The following is a 14,153-nucleotide window of genomic DNA, read 5'->3' as shown; positions in this document are numbered from 1 at the left end:
CACCACCACAATATCATCATAACATCAAACCAGTTCTGCGGTCTTGGCCAGGCCCACGCTCTTCTGCCTATACGACGAAAATGTCGTCTTCTATGGTGTACACTCAACAGAATTGCGGTCAAAAACAGCAGGCTTTCGCTCTCTTGGACGAAATCTTCCACTATTCTTTCACGAAGGAACATAAGGTTTTGTAAAGTGATTTGATTAATCAACCTTTGTAAATTTAATAAACACACAACAGTCGCAATTAAAGCGATGTTACGGCTTCTCGGTCTCATCTTGATCTTTGTCGAATCGCAAAAAATAGTTCGTGACTAAATTTACGGCAAGCTGCTTACCTTATCTGTGATTTCTATCGCTAATGATGACAGTTTTGCACGCAAAGAATTTGTCTCCCAAAATACGTCTGAACGCTTAAGCAGACTTAGGCTAACTTAGCTTGACTGAAGCTAAGACAGACTTAGTGTGTAGTGTGAACCTAACTATACGACGGTTATCAGTCAGATATACCCCGTCCGATTTAATATCCCTTATCCGATTTTATAAAGCAATGCAAAACAAACAAACAAAGTCGCCTTATCAGGTTTAACGTTTTAATCAAATCACAGTGTATAAAAAAATAACAAAAAACAATCAACTTGAGTTTATTTTTTTGGGTATTTTGTTTAAACCTGCGTTTGGCTTTTCGGTCAACTGTTCAATTTTCGGGCATTATCCTGAAATATACCAGCCGCCAAAAGGGTTTCATTTACTAAACTTCAAGTTAATGTCTATTCTTTTGTAATCCTAATCTAAATCTTGTCCGTTTCATCCACTGATGAAGACGTCAAGAGTTGCTCTAAGGTTCAATGAATTTTCTTTATTTTCAGTAGACTACATGTTAAGGGGCTCTTCGAAATCTTTTCCTCATCGCTTTCGCTTGCAACAGGTCACAATCAACACATCCAATCAAATTAAAGCTATCGCACCAAACAGCCCTGTTAGGATGACAAGGACCATCACGAGTTTATCTGAAAGAAAAAAAATATATTATTATAACCGAGGGTTAATCCTCGACTAATTAAATGAAGTTTGAGAAGTGGTTCGAAAATCTATAAAAAAAAAAAAGAATCGACTGTTTTGATTTTTTTGCCCGGACTTGGTACACTAATTTTTTCGTTTTAAATTGCATTTTACTGGTGAAACGTATTGTATAAAAGAAGTTCTGGGTACAAGCTACTTTACAAGCAAACTCAAACAAACAAACAAACAAACAAACAAACAAACAGACAGACAGACAGACAGAGAGACAGACAGACAGACAGACAGACAGACGGACAGACAGACAGACAGACAGACAGACGGACAGACAGACAGACAGACAGACAGACAGACAGACAGACAGACAAGATGCATTATGTACTTTAGCTTTTTACGTTTATTGCTGTACCTTTCTTGTCGCCAGCTTTATTAGATACTGTGATCACGTGGCAAGTTTTTGTGGGTTGTGGTGTAGTGGATTTCACTCTGTCTTTAATACTTGGCAAAAACTCATTCCATAACGCCATCTTGTCTGGACGCATCTTGGACTTTACTGTCAGATTTGGACTTAGTCCCAGATACTCCCCTCGGTCAGCAGTGTACCGGGGCCAAGTTGTTCCCAGCGGCGTTGGAGTATTGGGATTTCTGAAAATTCAGGTGAAAGGGCAGTGTATTAGATCACTGTTCAGTAAATATACACTTGAAGAAATATAATGATCAAAAGTAGCAAGATTTTAATTCCTCGTTTTATTGCGACAACGCTGTTTCGTTCGGTCAAAGAATGACCGCACTTGAAGAAATACATACATGCGAAATTAGATTACAGTCCCGCTGGAAGGATAATGTTGATATTGTTAGGTTCGGAGCTTTTATAGGTCGGAAGATTTTCTTGCAAATGAAAATAGAGTTTACAGAGAAGAAATAAATATGCGAAGTAAGATGGAAGGAATGACGGTCTTGTTAGGTTTTGAAACTTTTATAAGCCTGGGAGGAATTTGCCGTGCGTCTGTTCAGTTATAGATCACAGATGACGTCAAAATGTGGTATGAACAAAAAAGTAGCCCAAGACCCGCTAGGCGAGTTTGTCACTGATGTTCATACCACATTTTGACGTCTTCTGTGATCTATAACTGAACAGACGTTCGCTCGGCAAAATGGAATCTATTTGCTATGTAGAAGCACTTTTTGCACTCCCATTTGCCAGAATTCCTCCCAGGCTTATAAAAGTTTCGAAAAAAAGTTTCAAGGTGTCTCTTTTTTATTTATACTTACCCCGTTTTGGCAAAATTAGTCCATAAGGTTATGATATCCTTAGTGACTTTTATGTCATTAGGAGTCGTTAAATGCTCGGGCACGAGTAGAAAAAGACCAAATACGTAAACAATATCAGCTCCATGAAATATCCCGAGCCATTCAGGTATTGGGCCCGGAACGCCAGGGAATCTCTTCGGTGCTGTTTCCAATTGGTAAAAATAAGTAGGAGACTGTCCTTTATCGAATGCTTTGGCTGACTTTATGGCGGGAGCTTTAAAGTTTGCATCAGTGTTCATGTCAATGAACTGCTGGCGTAAGAGAATAGGATCGCTAGCATTTGACCAGTCTGTGTACTCGTAAACCAGCAATTCGAGGATTTGTGAGTTTTGATTTCGAATCCATGTTCGATTGTTGATCACCTCTTTAAACAAAGCCCTTGAGATTCCTTTCGATAGGTCAAGTACTGGTAAGAGCCCTTTGGATAAACGAAAAACTAAACGTTAGTGTAAGGATTGGGGCTAGTCAGTAAGTCAGTAAATCAGTCAGTCAGTCAGTCAGTCAGTCAGTCATTTAGACAGTCAGTCAGTCAGTCAGTCATTTAGACAGTCAAGCAGTCAGTCAGTTAGGCAGGCAGGCAGGCAGCAAGCCATTAAGTCAGTCAGCCAGCCAGCCACCCAGTCGGTCGTCAATGAGTCTGCAGCCAATCGGCCGGTCGGTCGGTCGGTCTAACGGACGGACGGACGGACGGACGGACGGAAGGACGGACCGACGGAAGAACGGACAGTAAGTGAGTCAGTCAGCCAGCCAGTCCGTCAGTGAGTCGGTTAGCGTACGGTCGTACTGATACCGATGCTGTCACAGCCACTGTCCTACTACTCTTGAAGTTTTAATACATTCTAACCTGGAGATCCGGTGGCAAAGACTGTGCCGTCATCTCGTGTCACTCCAATAATGATATTACTCTTGTTAAACTTTCCAGCTTGTAGAAGTTTGGTAGGAGTGTCTGCAATTAGCGACAATATTAATACCGCTTACACTTGCAAAGTGATAACCTGTAATCGAGTTGCATATTTTATAACAGTAACGGTGCGCTTTTTGGATTTGTTTAAGATTCTTCCAAGTGCGCTTATCTAGTACATACCGAAGAGAACAACAGAATATTTCGGGTTTCCAACACACTTAAGAGGCTGTATCTGTAATAGTGGTCTGCCCGATCTGGCTTGTTAAATAGATTTCGCTCTTTTCTAGTGTGTTGCAAGACTTTCATGTACTTATACTAAAAACACAATTCACTTGACCGGATCATTAATTTTTTTCGAGTTTTTAAGGATTTTCGGTTCACTCGAACGAGCACTTGTAACGACCACTGTCAAGGCTTAAATTTACCACAACTTTGAAAATTAATTAAAAAAGAACTAACAACTTCTGTACCAAACAAACACTACAGCCTGTTAAATTATGTCTTTTTAATTTATCACACCAACTTTCACAAACATTGAGCTCGAATCAAGCTAGCAGCAAAACATTAATGACACCCCTATCACACACCTTGATGAAACACTTGAAAACAGCTCAGATTCAAACTTTATTTTTGAAAAAGTGAGGCGGTCTACTTCAATCAAACCAACGCAACCGAAAAGTAGATGTAATAGAAAATGTTCCTATCGAAAAAAACCTTTTGGTATCGTCTTAATGAAATATTTACAGCTGTGTAAACTTGCCCAATTTCGAAGATCTTCATGTTTGCAGCCATTTTGAGGGACTCGTCAGGACGAGGAGTTTCATCAACTGGCCTCGCAGACATACCTCACACCTTCAGAAATAAACAAAGATTAGATATAAATGCAGTGCAGTTCAACTGAAAGAGAATAAATCGTGTTTAAAAATGGAAGCTCGACTTACATTTTGACTGTCACGAACGTCTACGGACGTACGGTTGTTATTATTGGAATTTCGCTCGATGATTCCATTAGAAATAACAATATTTGACACACAAACTTCGACTTAATGTAACCTATGAATCATCTCAAGGCAGTAACTTTGTGCTTTTCCTTCCTTACTGGCGTACAGCAAAGATTTTCCATCGCAAAACGTTGAACGTCGAAGAAACAGCTGAAGAAACGGCCTGTCGGTCACTACTTCATGTATGAGGCACTATACGGTACACATACGGTACACAACGGTACTCCATACATGAAGTATATAACCGATCAATCGATAAACATGTCAGTTTGGTCTTCTTTACCTGATGCTTGCTGTTTTGTCGTGAAAACAACTTCGCTGTACGCCGGTAAAGAAGGGAAAGCACGAGGTTACTACCTTTAACTGATTTAAACGCTACATTCAGTCAAAGTCTGCGTGTCAAATATTGTTATTTGTTGTGGAATCATCAAGCGAAATTCGAACAAGAATGAGTAGACCTTACGCCCGTAGAAATCGTTGAAATGTAAGTCGAGCTTCCTTTTTTAAACACGATTTATTCTCTTTCAGTTGAACTGCAATGCATTTATATCTAATCTTTGTTTATTTCTGATGGTGTTAGGTATGTCTGCGAGGCCAGTTGACGAAACTCCTCGTCCTGACGAGTCCCTCAAAATGGCTGCAAACATGAAGATCTTCGAAATTGGGCAAGTTTACACAGCTGTAAATATTTCATTAAGACAATACCAAAAGGTTTTTTTCGATAGGAACATTTTCTATTACATCTAGTTTTCGGCTGCGTTGGTTTGATTGAAGTAGACCGCCTCACTTTTTCAAAAAAAAAGTTTGAATCTGAGCTGTTTTCAAGTGTTTCATCAAGGTGTGTGATAGGGGTGTCATTAATGTTTTGCTGCTAGCTTGATTCGAGCTCAATGTTCGTGAAAGTTGGTGTGATAAATTAAAAAGACATAATTTAACAGGCTGTAGTGTTTGTTTGGTACAGAAGTTGTTAGTTCTTTTTTAATTAATTTTCAAAGTTGTGGTAAATTTAAGCCTTGACAGTGGTCGTTACAAGTGCTCGTTCGGGTGAACCGAAAATCCTTAAAAACTCGAAAAAAATTAATGATCCGGTCAAGTGAATTGTGTTTTTAGTATAAGTACATGAAAGTCTTGCAACACACTAGAAAAGAGCGAAATCTATTTAACAAGCCAGATCGGGCAGACCACTATTACAGATACAGCCTCTTAAGTCGAGTCTAAAACGAAAGTGTAAGACGTTTCAGCGTCATAATGTCGCCACTATTAAGTTATGTAAAATTTCAAAAATTTTGTAAGAATATAGGAAAGGATGGGAAAGGATAGGATAGGATGGGATGGGATGGGATGGGATGGAATGGAATGGGATGGGATGGGATGGGATGGGATGTGATGGAATGGGATGGGATGGGATGGGATGGGATGGGATGGGATGGGATGGGATAAGATAAGATAAGATAAGATAAGATAAGATAAGATAAGATAAGATAAGATAAGATAAGATAGGATAAGATAGATAGGAAAGATAGGTAGGATAAGATAGGATAGGATAGGATAGGATAGGATAGGATAGGATAGGATAGGATAGGATAGGATAGGATTGGATAGGATAGATAGGATAGGATAGGATAGGATAGGATAGGACAGATAAGATAGATAGGAAAGATAGATAGTGTAGGATAGGATAGATAGGATAGGATAGATAGGATAGGATAGGATAGGATAGGATAGGATAGGATAGGATATGTAGGATAGCATAGGATAGGATAGGATAGCATAGAATAGGATAGGATAGATGGGATAGGATAGAATAGGATAGGATAGGATAGATAGATAGGATAGGATAGATAGATAGGATAGATAGGATAGGATAGGATAGATAGATAGATAGGATAGATAGGATAGGATAGATAGACAGATAGATAGGATAGATAGGATAGATAGGATAGATAGGATAGGATAGATAGGATAGATAGGATAGATAGATAGATAGGATAAGATAGGATAGGTAGGATAGATAGGATAGGATAGGATAGCATAGGATAGAATAGGATAGGATAGATGGGATAGGATAGAATAGGATAGGATAGATAGGATAGATAGGATAGATAGGATAGATAGGATAGATAGGATAGGATAGGATAGGATAGGATAGATAGGATAGATAGGATAGATAGGATAGATAGGATAGATAGGATAGATAGGATAGATAGGATAGGATAAGATAGGATAGGATAGGATAGATAGGATAGGATAGGATATGATATGATAGGATAGGATAGGATAGATAGGATAGGATAGGATAGGATAGGATAGATAGAGGAGTCATGAATGGTTCCTCAAAATGTCGCAGTGCTCGCAGTGCTCGCAAAATTTTAGTGGGTGCTCGTTTGCTCGTGCTCGCACATTTTTACAAGTGCTCGCATGCTCGATTTTTAGTGGAGGTAGGTTTTTGAAAAGTGCTCGTTGCTCGCAAGGCTAATTTTTGTCAATGCTCGTGCTCGCAAAGAAAAACCCTGTGCTCGCATGCTCGGAAATGTTCGCAAAGACCATTTGATATCCCTAGATAGGATAGGATAGGATAGATAGGATAGGATAGGATAGAATAGGATAGGATAGATAGGATAGGATAGGATAGATAGGATAGGATAGGATAGGATAGGATAGGGTAGGATAGGATAGGATAGATAGGATAATATAGGATAGGATAGGATAGATAGGATAGATAGATAGGATAGGATAGGATAGGATAGGATAGATAGATAGGATAGGATAGATAGGATAGATAGGATAGGATAGGATAGGATAGGATAGATAGGATAGATAGGATAGATAGGATAGGATAGATAGGATAGGATAGGATAGGATAGGATAGGATAGGATAGGATAGGATAGGATAGGATAGGATAGGATAGGGTAGGATAGGATAGGATAGGATAGGATAGGATAGATAGGATAGGATAGGACAGGATGGGATGGGAAAGGATAGATAGGATAGGATAGATAGGATAGGATAGGATAGGATAGGATAGGATAGGATAGGAAAGGATAGGATAGGATAGGATAGGATAGGATAGGATAGGATAGGATAGATAGGATAGGATAGATAGGATAGGATAGATAGGATAGGATAGGATAGGATAGGATAGGATAGGATAGGATAGGATAGGATAGGACAGGATGGGATGGGAAAGGATAGATAGGATAGGATAGATAGGATAGGATAGGATAGGATAGGATAGGATAGGATAGGATAGGATAGGATAGGATAGGGCAGGATGGGATGGGAAAGGATAAGGATGGGAATTTAATACTAGGCCTCTTATTGTTTTAACAACATAAGTTTAGGTGTGAAATAATGTCAAGAAACAATGTAGGCTGATTAAAAATACATTTGACACGGAAAAAGATTTATTTTTTTAGATGGAGCAATAAAAGCAAATACTCGAACATGGATTGATATACCTACTCATACCTGGCATAAAGTGACCATCAACTACGGGCGTAAATGGCAAGTAATTAGAGCGTTGAAATACTTTGAGCTGTGCAGCCAAAAGGTCTTGAAACGACTTCTTTTTCGCACACATCTTCAGTGACGTGATATCACACCCAATTGCCTCAGCAAAGCTCCTACAAGCAGCAACAAACGAACGAAACTAACATCAAATATCACTGGATAAGGTATAGTATTCTATAAGCTCTATATACGTACTATATAATCTCCAGGGAAAATAGCCAGCGAACAGGCTTCCCATTTTATTTCCGGACGGTGGACAACCTCGTTCCCAGGGCTTTTCAAGTTATCTACATCGCTAAGCGATTTTCTCGCGCCGTTAACGAGTACAATACAATACAATACAATGTTTAATGTGGTCATACACTTAGCTATGGTTTCGATGCGTCCCGCAGATATGGTTAGCAAAATCTGCGGGAACGCACCAGCTAGTTTACAGGTAAGCCACAATGAAAATAAAAAATAAAAATAAAAAAAAAATAAAAAATAAAATAAAATAAAATAAAATAAAATAAAATAAAATAATCTGAATAAAATTCTTCAAAGCTTTAAAGCTTTAAATATGTGCGACATTTCCTGATTAAAAATGAGCTACCATTGACTATTAGAATATAGTCGCTGTATACGTGTGATGGAATTCTAGCCGTTTTTTTTTTAAAGAACATAGCTAAAAACTATAGAAGTCCGGTACCCCGGATGTGCGAATTGCTTGTTGAATTTCGCTGAACGACTTCACCTATATTCTCTTGTTTTGTTGTTTAAATGATCTTTGAGACAGCAAGATTTCACCAGAACGTTCTACCTACCCTAGCCACGACCTGAAAACAGAGGACTTTACTTTTGTTCTTTTTAAATTAAAATTACTGTAGCGGCAAATTTGAAAAACATTCTACGAAACGAACGCATATTTTTTTTAATGAAATTGAAATGAAACATGAATACGTAAATATTTCAATTCGGTTTGTCCACTTTTTCAGCCTTTCAAAATCTTTTGGTAGTTGGAAAAAGGACTATGAATTGAAGATATAAATGAAACAGTATCTTCGCGAATAAATGAAAAAGTCACCAAAGAAAAGAATAATCTTCCACTTTACCGATGCTGCATGCATGTTTAACTACTGTCATAAGTGTCGGCGAGTCTTGTAAGTTCTGTGTTGAACTTCGTTGTTTAATGCTAGCTATCTAAACCAACTAGAAGATGAAGTAAATATTAAAGATTGTAAATGTTAAGCTCGGTAATAAATAATGAAGACGAAGTGTTCAACATGACACGAGCATAGGACAAAGAAAAATTCTGAGTCCCCGACGGGAATTGAACCCATGGCCTCCCAGATACCGATTGAGTACTTTAACCGACTGAAATACGAGAGACTTGTTGTGAGCTGGTTTATTTTTACTAGGTTGATAAGTGACACGCGTCTTGCATACTGCCAGGATCAACAATGTCGAATTCATCAAGTTTGTAGTAAATAATAAAGATGGTAAATGTTAAGCTCGGCAATAAATAATGAAGATGAAGTGTTCAACATGACACGAGCATGGGGCAAAGAAAAAGACTGAGTCCCCGACGGGGAATCGAATCCATGGCCTCCCAGATACCGATTAGGCGCTCTAACCAACTGAGATACGAGAAGATGGTTTACCTATGTCCTAAAAGAAAATAATGCTCTTTTGCGGTCTAGAAAAGCAGCTGAATGCCCTCGCCTAACGGCTGTTTAAAGGATAACGGCTATAACACCCACTGAGGCCGTCATGTTGATGATCAGAAGGAAGTGGTGTATGATAACTAGCTTACCTCGCCCGTAAATCAGCTTCATCTTTCTCTAACAATGCTGCCAGAGCCACTGCTGTTCCACTCTGTATGATAACATTTTGATACAAACCGCTGGCCAGTGGAGAGAGATGCAACAGGGCAACACTAAATCCACCAGCAGACTCTCCAAATATGGTCACTTTGTTGGGGTCGCCTCCAAATCTAATTAGTTTGTGAAAAAATAAATAAATTAGCGACTGTGCAAACAAGTATAGCCGGAAACCGCATTTCCATGTCTCCATGCATGAAACTACCAAGAAATTTATAAAGTACAAAGCGACCTTATGTTAGCCATTTTCGTTAAAACTGATGTCATGGACATATAATAACGTGAAGTGACCTTCCATAATTACCGTAATGATTCGATTTAGCGCCCTCCTTCCAATAAGCGCCCCCTTCCGAATAAACGCCCCCCTTCGAATGTGTTTTTGTAAATAAGCGCCCCTATTCCAATAAGCGCCCCCATTCTAATTAGCGCCCCCGTTCTTATAAGCACCCCTATTCTAATAAGTGCCCTTATTGTGGATAACTGCCCATACTGAAGTCATTGACGTCAACTAGATAAACTCCTGACCGTTCGCTGTACAGTTCATGTATATATTTACTGCTAAAATGAACAATTATTTTAAAAGTAACTGAACTTTAAACAATTCTAACTGTTATAGTTTCTGTTATTGTTAGATACATTTGGTAGTTTCTCAAGAAATTAAATAAGCGCCCGGTCCCGAATAAGCGCCCTGTCTCGAATAAGCGCCCTCCCTCGAGAAGCCAAAAGTAGATAAGCGCCCCGGGCGCTAAATCGAATCATTACGGTAACTTTAATTCTCAGGTGTTTCTACTTGCAGGAATGCTCATTAAATTCCGTCTTCCCTCGTTATCTATTTCGATGTAAAATATGAGAAGCCGATTTTTTTTTTTCTTTTTCCGTCGAGCGCGAAGCGAAACTAAGAAACTAAGGTCGAGTTTAAAGATAACTGTTAAATATGATCTGTCACGCTTTTCTGCGCTTTATCTGGGGGATTAAGACAAACAAACAAAAATTGTTTTTCTTGTGACAAAAGTGTCAATCAGTTCAGTGATCCTTAATAAATTGTTCGCTTCACATTTTACTGTCTAGTCATGAGTACGAATTCAAGCGGTCTTTGACCGAATATTTCCGTTATTTTGGAAAAGAGCCCTCGTAAGATAATCCAAATGAAAGGAAAGATCGGTATAGGCCAGAGCAACTGTTCTGTTGCCGTAGTCCGAATTATGATGCACAGCAATTTGCTCATAATTTTTCGCTTTATACGGCGGCACGCTTTCTTTTATATGAGCTTCGACATCGTTACGAACGCTCGCATTAAGAAGGTAGAAACAAAAACTTGCGTTGATTTGATTCAATGCATCCGGTTTGTCTTTCCCTTTTGAATATTATTTTTGCTGCGAAATTAGCACAGTATCAAGTGACGGGTAGTTTTGTGTACGTGTGTCCAAGTGCGACCCTAAATACAACAATTCACTCGGACAAGTTCCGAGACAAACATTGTCCTCAACATCTTGCAACATTTCAAATGTTTGTCTCAAGTGCGACCCGGGCCTAACTCACTGCTAGCTAGACAGTCTTTTTTACATGCGTGACCGATGTACACGTATAAACAATGAACAGCTTTTAGCACCTTTTAATTTCATTTGTTCGTTTTCGCTTTATTCTAAAAAAGACCGGAACATAGCTTTCCTCGTCGATTTTCAATGATCAAAACATAGCACCGAAAAACGTTTTGAAGCTTGAGATCATTCGAGAGATTCGTGATCATTATTACTGTATTATACTGTAAACCGATATAACAGGGACGCCCGATATTTCTCTTTCACTCACAACAATCACGCGATTGATTCGAAACCGTTTACTTTTCCTACACTCTCCAACAACAGCAACAGCAGTAGCTGCCGAAGCAGCAACATCAACAAGAGCAAAAAAAAAAAAAATTCCTACGTACCTTGCAATATTCTTGTTCACCCATTTCATGGCCTCTATTTGATCCATCATGCCATAGTTACCACTCAGATCATCGCTGTTCGCGCTCAGGAATCCAAAAACTCCCAAACGATAAGCAGCCACGACAACAATCACGTTCCCCTCTGTTGCCAGAACTCTACCGTTGTAAATTATAGTATCTCCTGTTAAGAAACCGCCACCATGAATCCACAACATAACAGCAAGTGCAGAACTACTTGTTGCATTCCCGGGGACGTACACGTTTAGTTGAAGACAATCCTCGCTCATAAGGGGGACTTTATTTGGGGGCAGAACTGGCTGTGGACAAATCTTATCGATCTTGTTTGCTTGCATTATGGAACTCCACTTGTTCGGTGGAACAGGGTCCTCAAAACGTTCGGCTTCGGCAAAAGGAATTCCTAGGTAGGCTATTACAGTCTTGTTCGTCTTCAGTGATGATACAGACCCGTTGACAGGACCATAAGTCGTATTTACGACAGTAGATGTCATAGATGACCCACTGGAAAAGCAAAGCCAAACCGTGTAAAGTGAGCACACGAAGAAGGCAGATGTAGCCATTGTAATGCGTAGTCAAAGGTTTCGGTCTCTACAGTGACAAATGCTTATTTGTTTATCGAAACAATATACCGCCTGCAAGTCTGAACGTATTGTATTCAGTTATTCAGTGACAGTTTGTTTACAGAATAATAATCACATGAATATGACAGTCACGCTATGCTCACTCAAATGGTCGGTATTCTACTCCTCAAAATCTAATAAAATTAATTATAATCACAGGTAGGTGAAGCTCGTTTTGGAGCTGTTAACGTTACATTTCGTAGAACGTTAGGCTTTGGCAGACTCTTATTTTATAAAGTCTAATATTTCATACGCTCTTCACTGATGCGTTAACTTTTATGCAGACTTAATTATAAGAACTTTTATGGAAATGCAAAGATAGCCGACAAAACAGTTCAAACTCCGATGGGGGGTGGGGGGGGGGGATTGGTGTTAATAAAACCGTTTAACTTCACATCACGTGACAATTACATTATGATGTCAAAATAGCCGCCATCTTGGATCCGCCATCTTGGATTTCAAGACGTTTGGAGGTCATTATTCAAGTCGTTCCTTTTTGTTGTTAAATATATACGCACCAACTACGACAACTCAGCAATCTCAATTTTTTGAAAAACTATCCGATCTTATCAACGAAGAGTATCACTTCAAAGAATGCAAAATTTAACTCGGTGACGATTTCAACGTGACTCTAAATCCCTCTCTCGACGGTTTAGGTGGAAATCCGACTCTTAAAGAGTCCGTCAAACGTTTAGATGACACGCTAGCTATTGCAGAATGAGTTGACTGATATTTGGCGAATTCGAAACCCCGCTCGTAGGAGTTTTACTTGGAGATAAAAATCTCCCTTTAACCAAAGACGACTAGACTACTGGTTTATCAGTGACCAATTGCAAGATGACGTAGCCACAGTCGACATTGTGCCTGCTATTAAAACCGACCACTCAGCGGTCGTTCTTGTAATAGATAGCATAGGCGAACAAAAACACGGCCCGTCCTTTTGGAAAATGTATTTTCTACTGGTATGCAGTCAATACAGTTCATTAACAGGTTTTTGGTTATTTATTTCGCTGTGTATGACACGCCGCTTGGGCGTGTCCCTTGGGTATCTCTGATTGGTTTGATAAGGTATTTATAGACTGTTCAGAGTTGTTCAGTCCTCTCGCTTTCGCACACCATGCTGACATTGAAGTTGTAAACCCGAAGTTTTGAGTAATCCTATGGTTGCAGCAAGAGTCTTCAAATCCAGAGTTAGTCAATTAAGTGTCCTCCCTGTTCAAGAATTACCTGTCGTCCTAGTTCGGATAGTCAATTAGAATTCGGAGGAAAGTCGAAAATCGACATTGAAGCATTGTAGTTTAAATTCATAGTAATTATAAGCTGTTTGAGTTGAACGTTCGCTCAGCTAGAGATCAGCCAGGATAAACCGTCAGAAGTCTGCAAGCTGGTAACGGAAGGAGGACAGCTCACAACGACGCGGCAGAAGGCGATAAATCTCGCAGATAGAAGCAAAGACGAGTTGTTGGCTCTACATGTATACGAGTCGGACGAGCTTGCTTGTCAGAAGATGCAAAGATAATTGACTGTCAGCCGAAAAGAAGAAGGCGGATTCGGACGCTAATTTCGCAGTATTCTCAAGAGGTTCTAACCAACTAGCAATTTAGCCTTCTCGCGGTAAGATCTTATATTTTTTACTTTGTGATGTCTCGCGTAGGTTGGATTGCCTGAGCATCCAACCATCATTCCCTTGGTGTGTATTTTTTGCAGTATTGAAGAAGAAAATAATTTACGTTCGTTTGAGCGTAGCGAATTAGAACGTAAATGTATTTTCTACTGGTATGCAGTCAATACAGTTCATTAACAGGTTTTTGGTTATTTATTTCGCTGTGTATGACACGCCGCTTGGGCGTGTCCCTTGGGTATCTCTGATTGGTTTGATAAGGTATTTATAGACTGTTCAGAGTTGTTCAGTCCTCTCGCTTTCGCACACCATGCTGACATTGAAGTTGTAAACCCGCCCGCCCGCCCATTCGTTTTTG

The 14,153-nt window shown here is 39.4% G+C and overlaps 1 protein-coding gene across 1 annotated transcript; it reads right to left on the bottom strand.

Moving 5' to 3' along the window:
- Window positions 1-571: 571 nt before the first annotated feature.
- On the bottom strand, window positions 572-12,191 carry LOC144665239 (neuroligin-4, Y-linked-like). Its single transcript, XM_078526444.1, has 7 exons — window positions 11,537-12,191; window positions 9,540-9,719; window positions 7,706-7,860; window positions 3,176-3,277; window positions 2,293-2,749; window positions 1,430-1,665; window positions 572-1,010 (listed from the first exon to the last, which is right to left on the bottom strand). The coding sequence occupies exons 1-7, from the start codon at window positions 12,112-12,114 to the stop codon at window positions 949-951; spliced, it is 1,770 nt and encodes a 589-aa protein (XP_078382570.1). The 5' UTR covers window positions 12,115-12,191; the 3' UTR covers window positions 572-948.
- Between the last annotated feature and the right edge of the window lie 1,962 nt (window positions 12,192-14,153).

Source organism: Oculina patagonica, chromosome 9, assembly GCF_052425735.1.
Source record: "Oculina patagonica isolate OP01 chromosome 9, crgOcupat, whole genome shotgun sequence".
Classification (NCBI taxonomy): Eukaryota; Metazoa; Cnidaria; class Anthozoa; order Scleractinia; family Oculinidae; genus Oculina; species Oculina patagonica.
This window is presented reverse-complemented; position numbering and strand designations above follow the sequence as displayed.

What these genes read in the sequence shown, in the direction of transcription:
- LOC144665239 (XM_078526444.1), bottom strand. Translation starts at nt 12,114, where the DNA reads ATGGCTACATCTGCCTTCTTCGTGTGCTCACTTTACACGGTTTGGCTT. An exon ending in ACTAATTTTGCCAAAACGGG is followed by an intron (nt 1,666 to 2,292) that starts GTAAGTATAAAT and finishes CTGAATTTTCAG; the next exon opens with AAATCCCAATACTCCAACGC. An exon ending in TAAAGCTGGCGACAAGAAAG is followed by an intron (nt 1,011 to 1,429) that starts GTACAGCAATAA and finishes TTTTTCTTTCAG; the next exon opens with ATAAACTCGTGATGGTCCTT.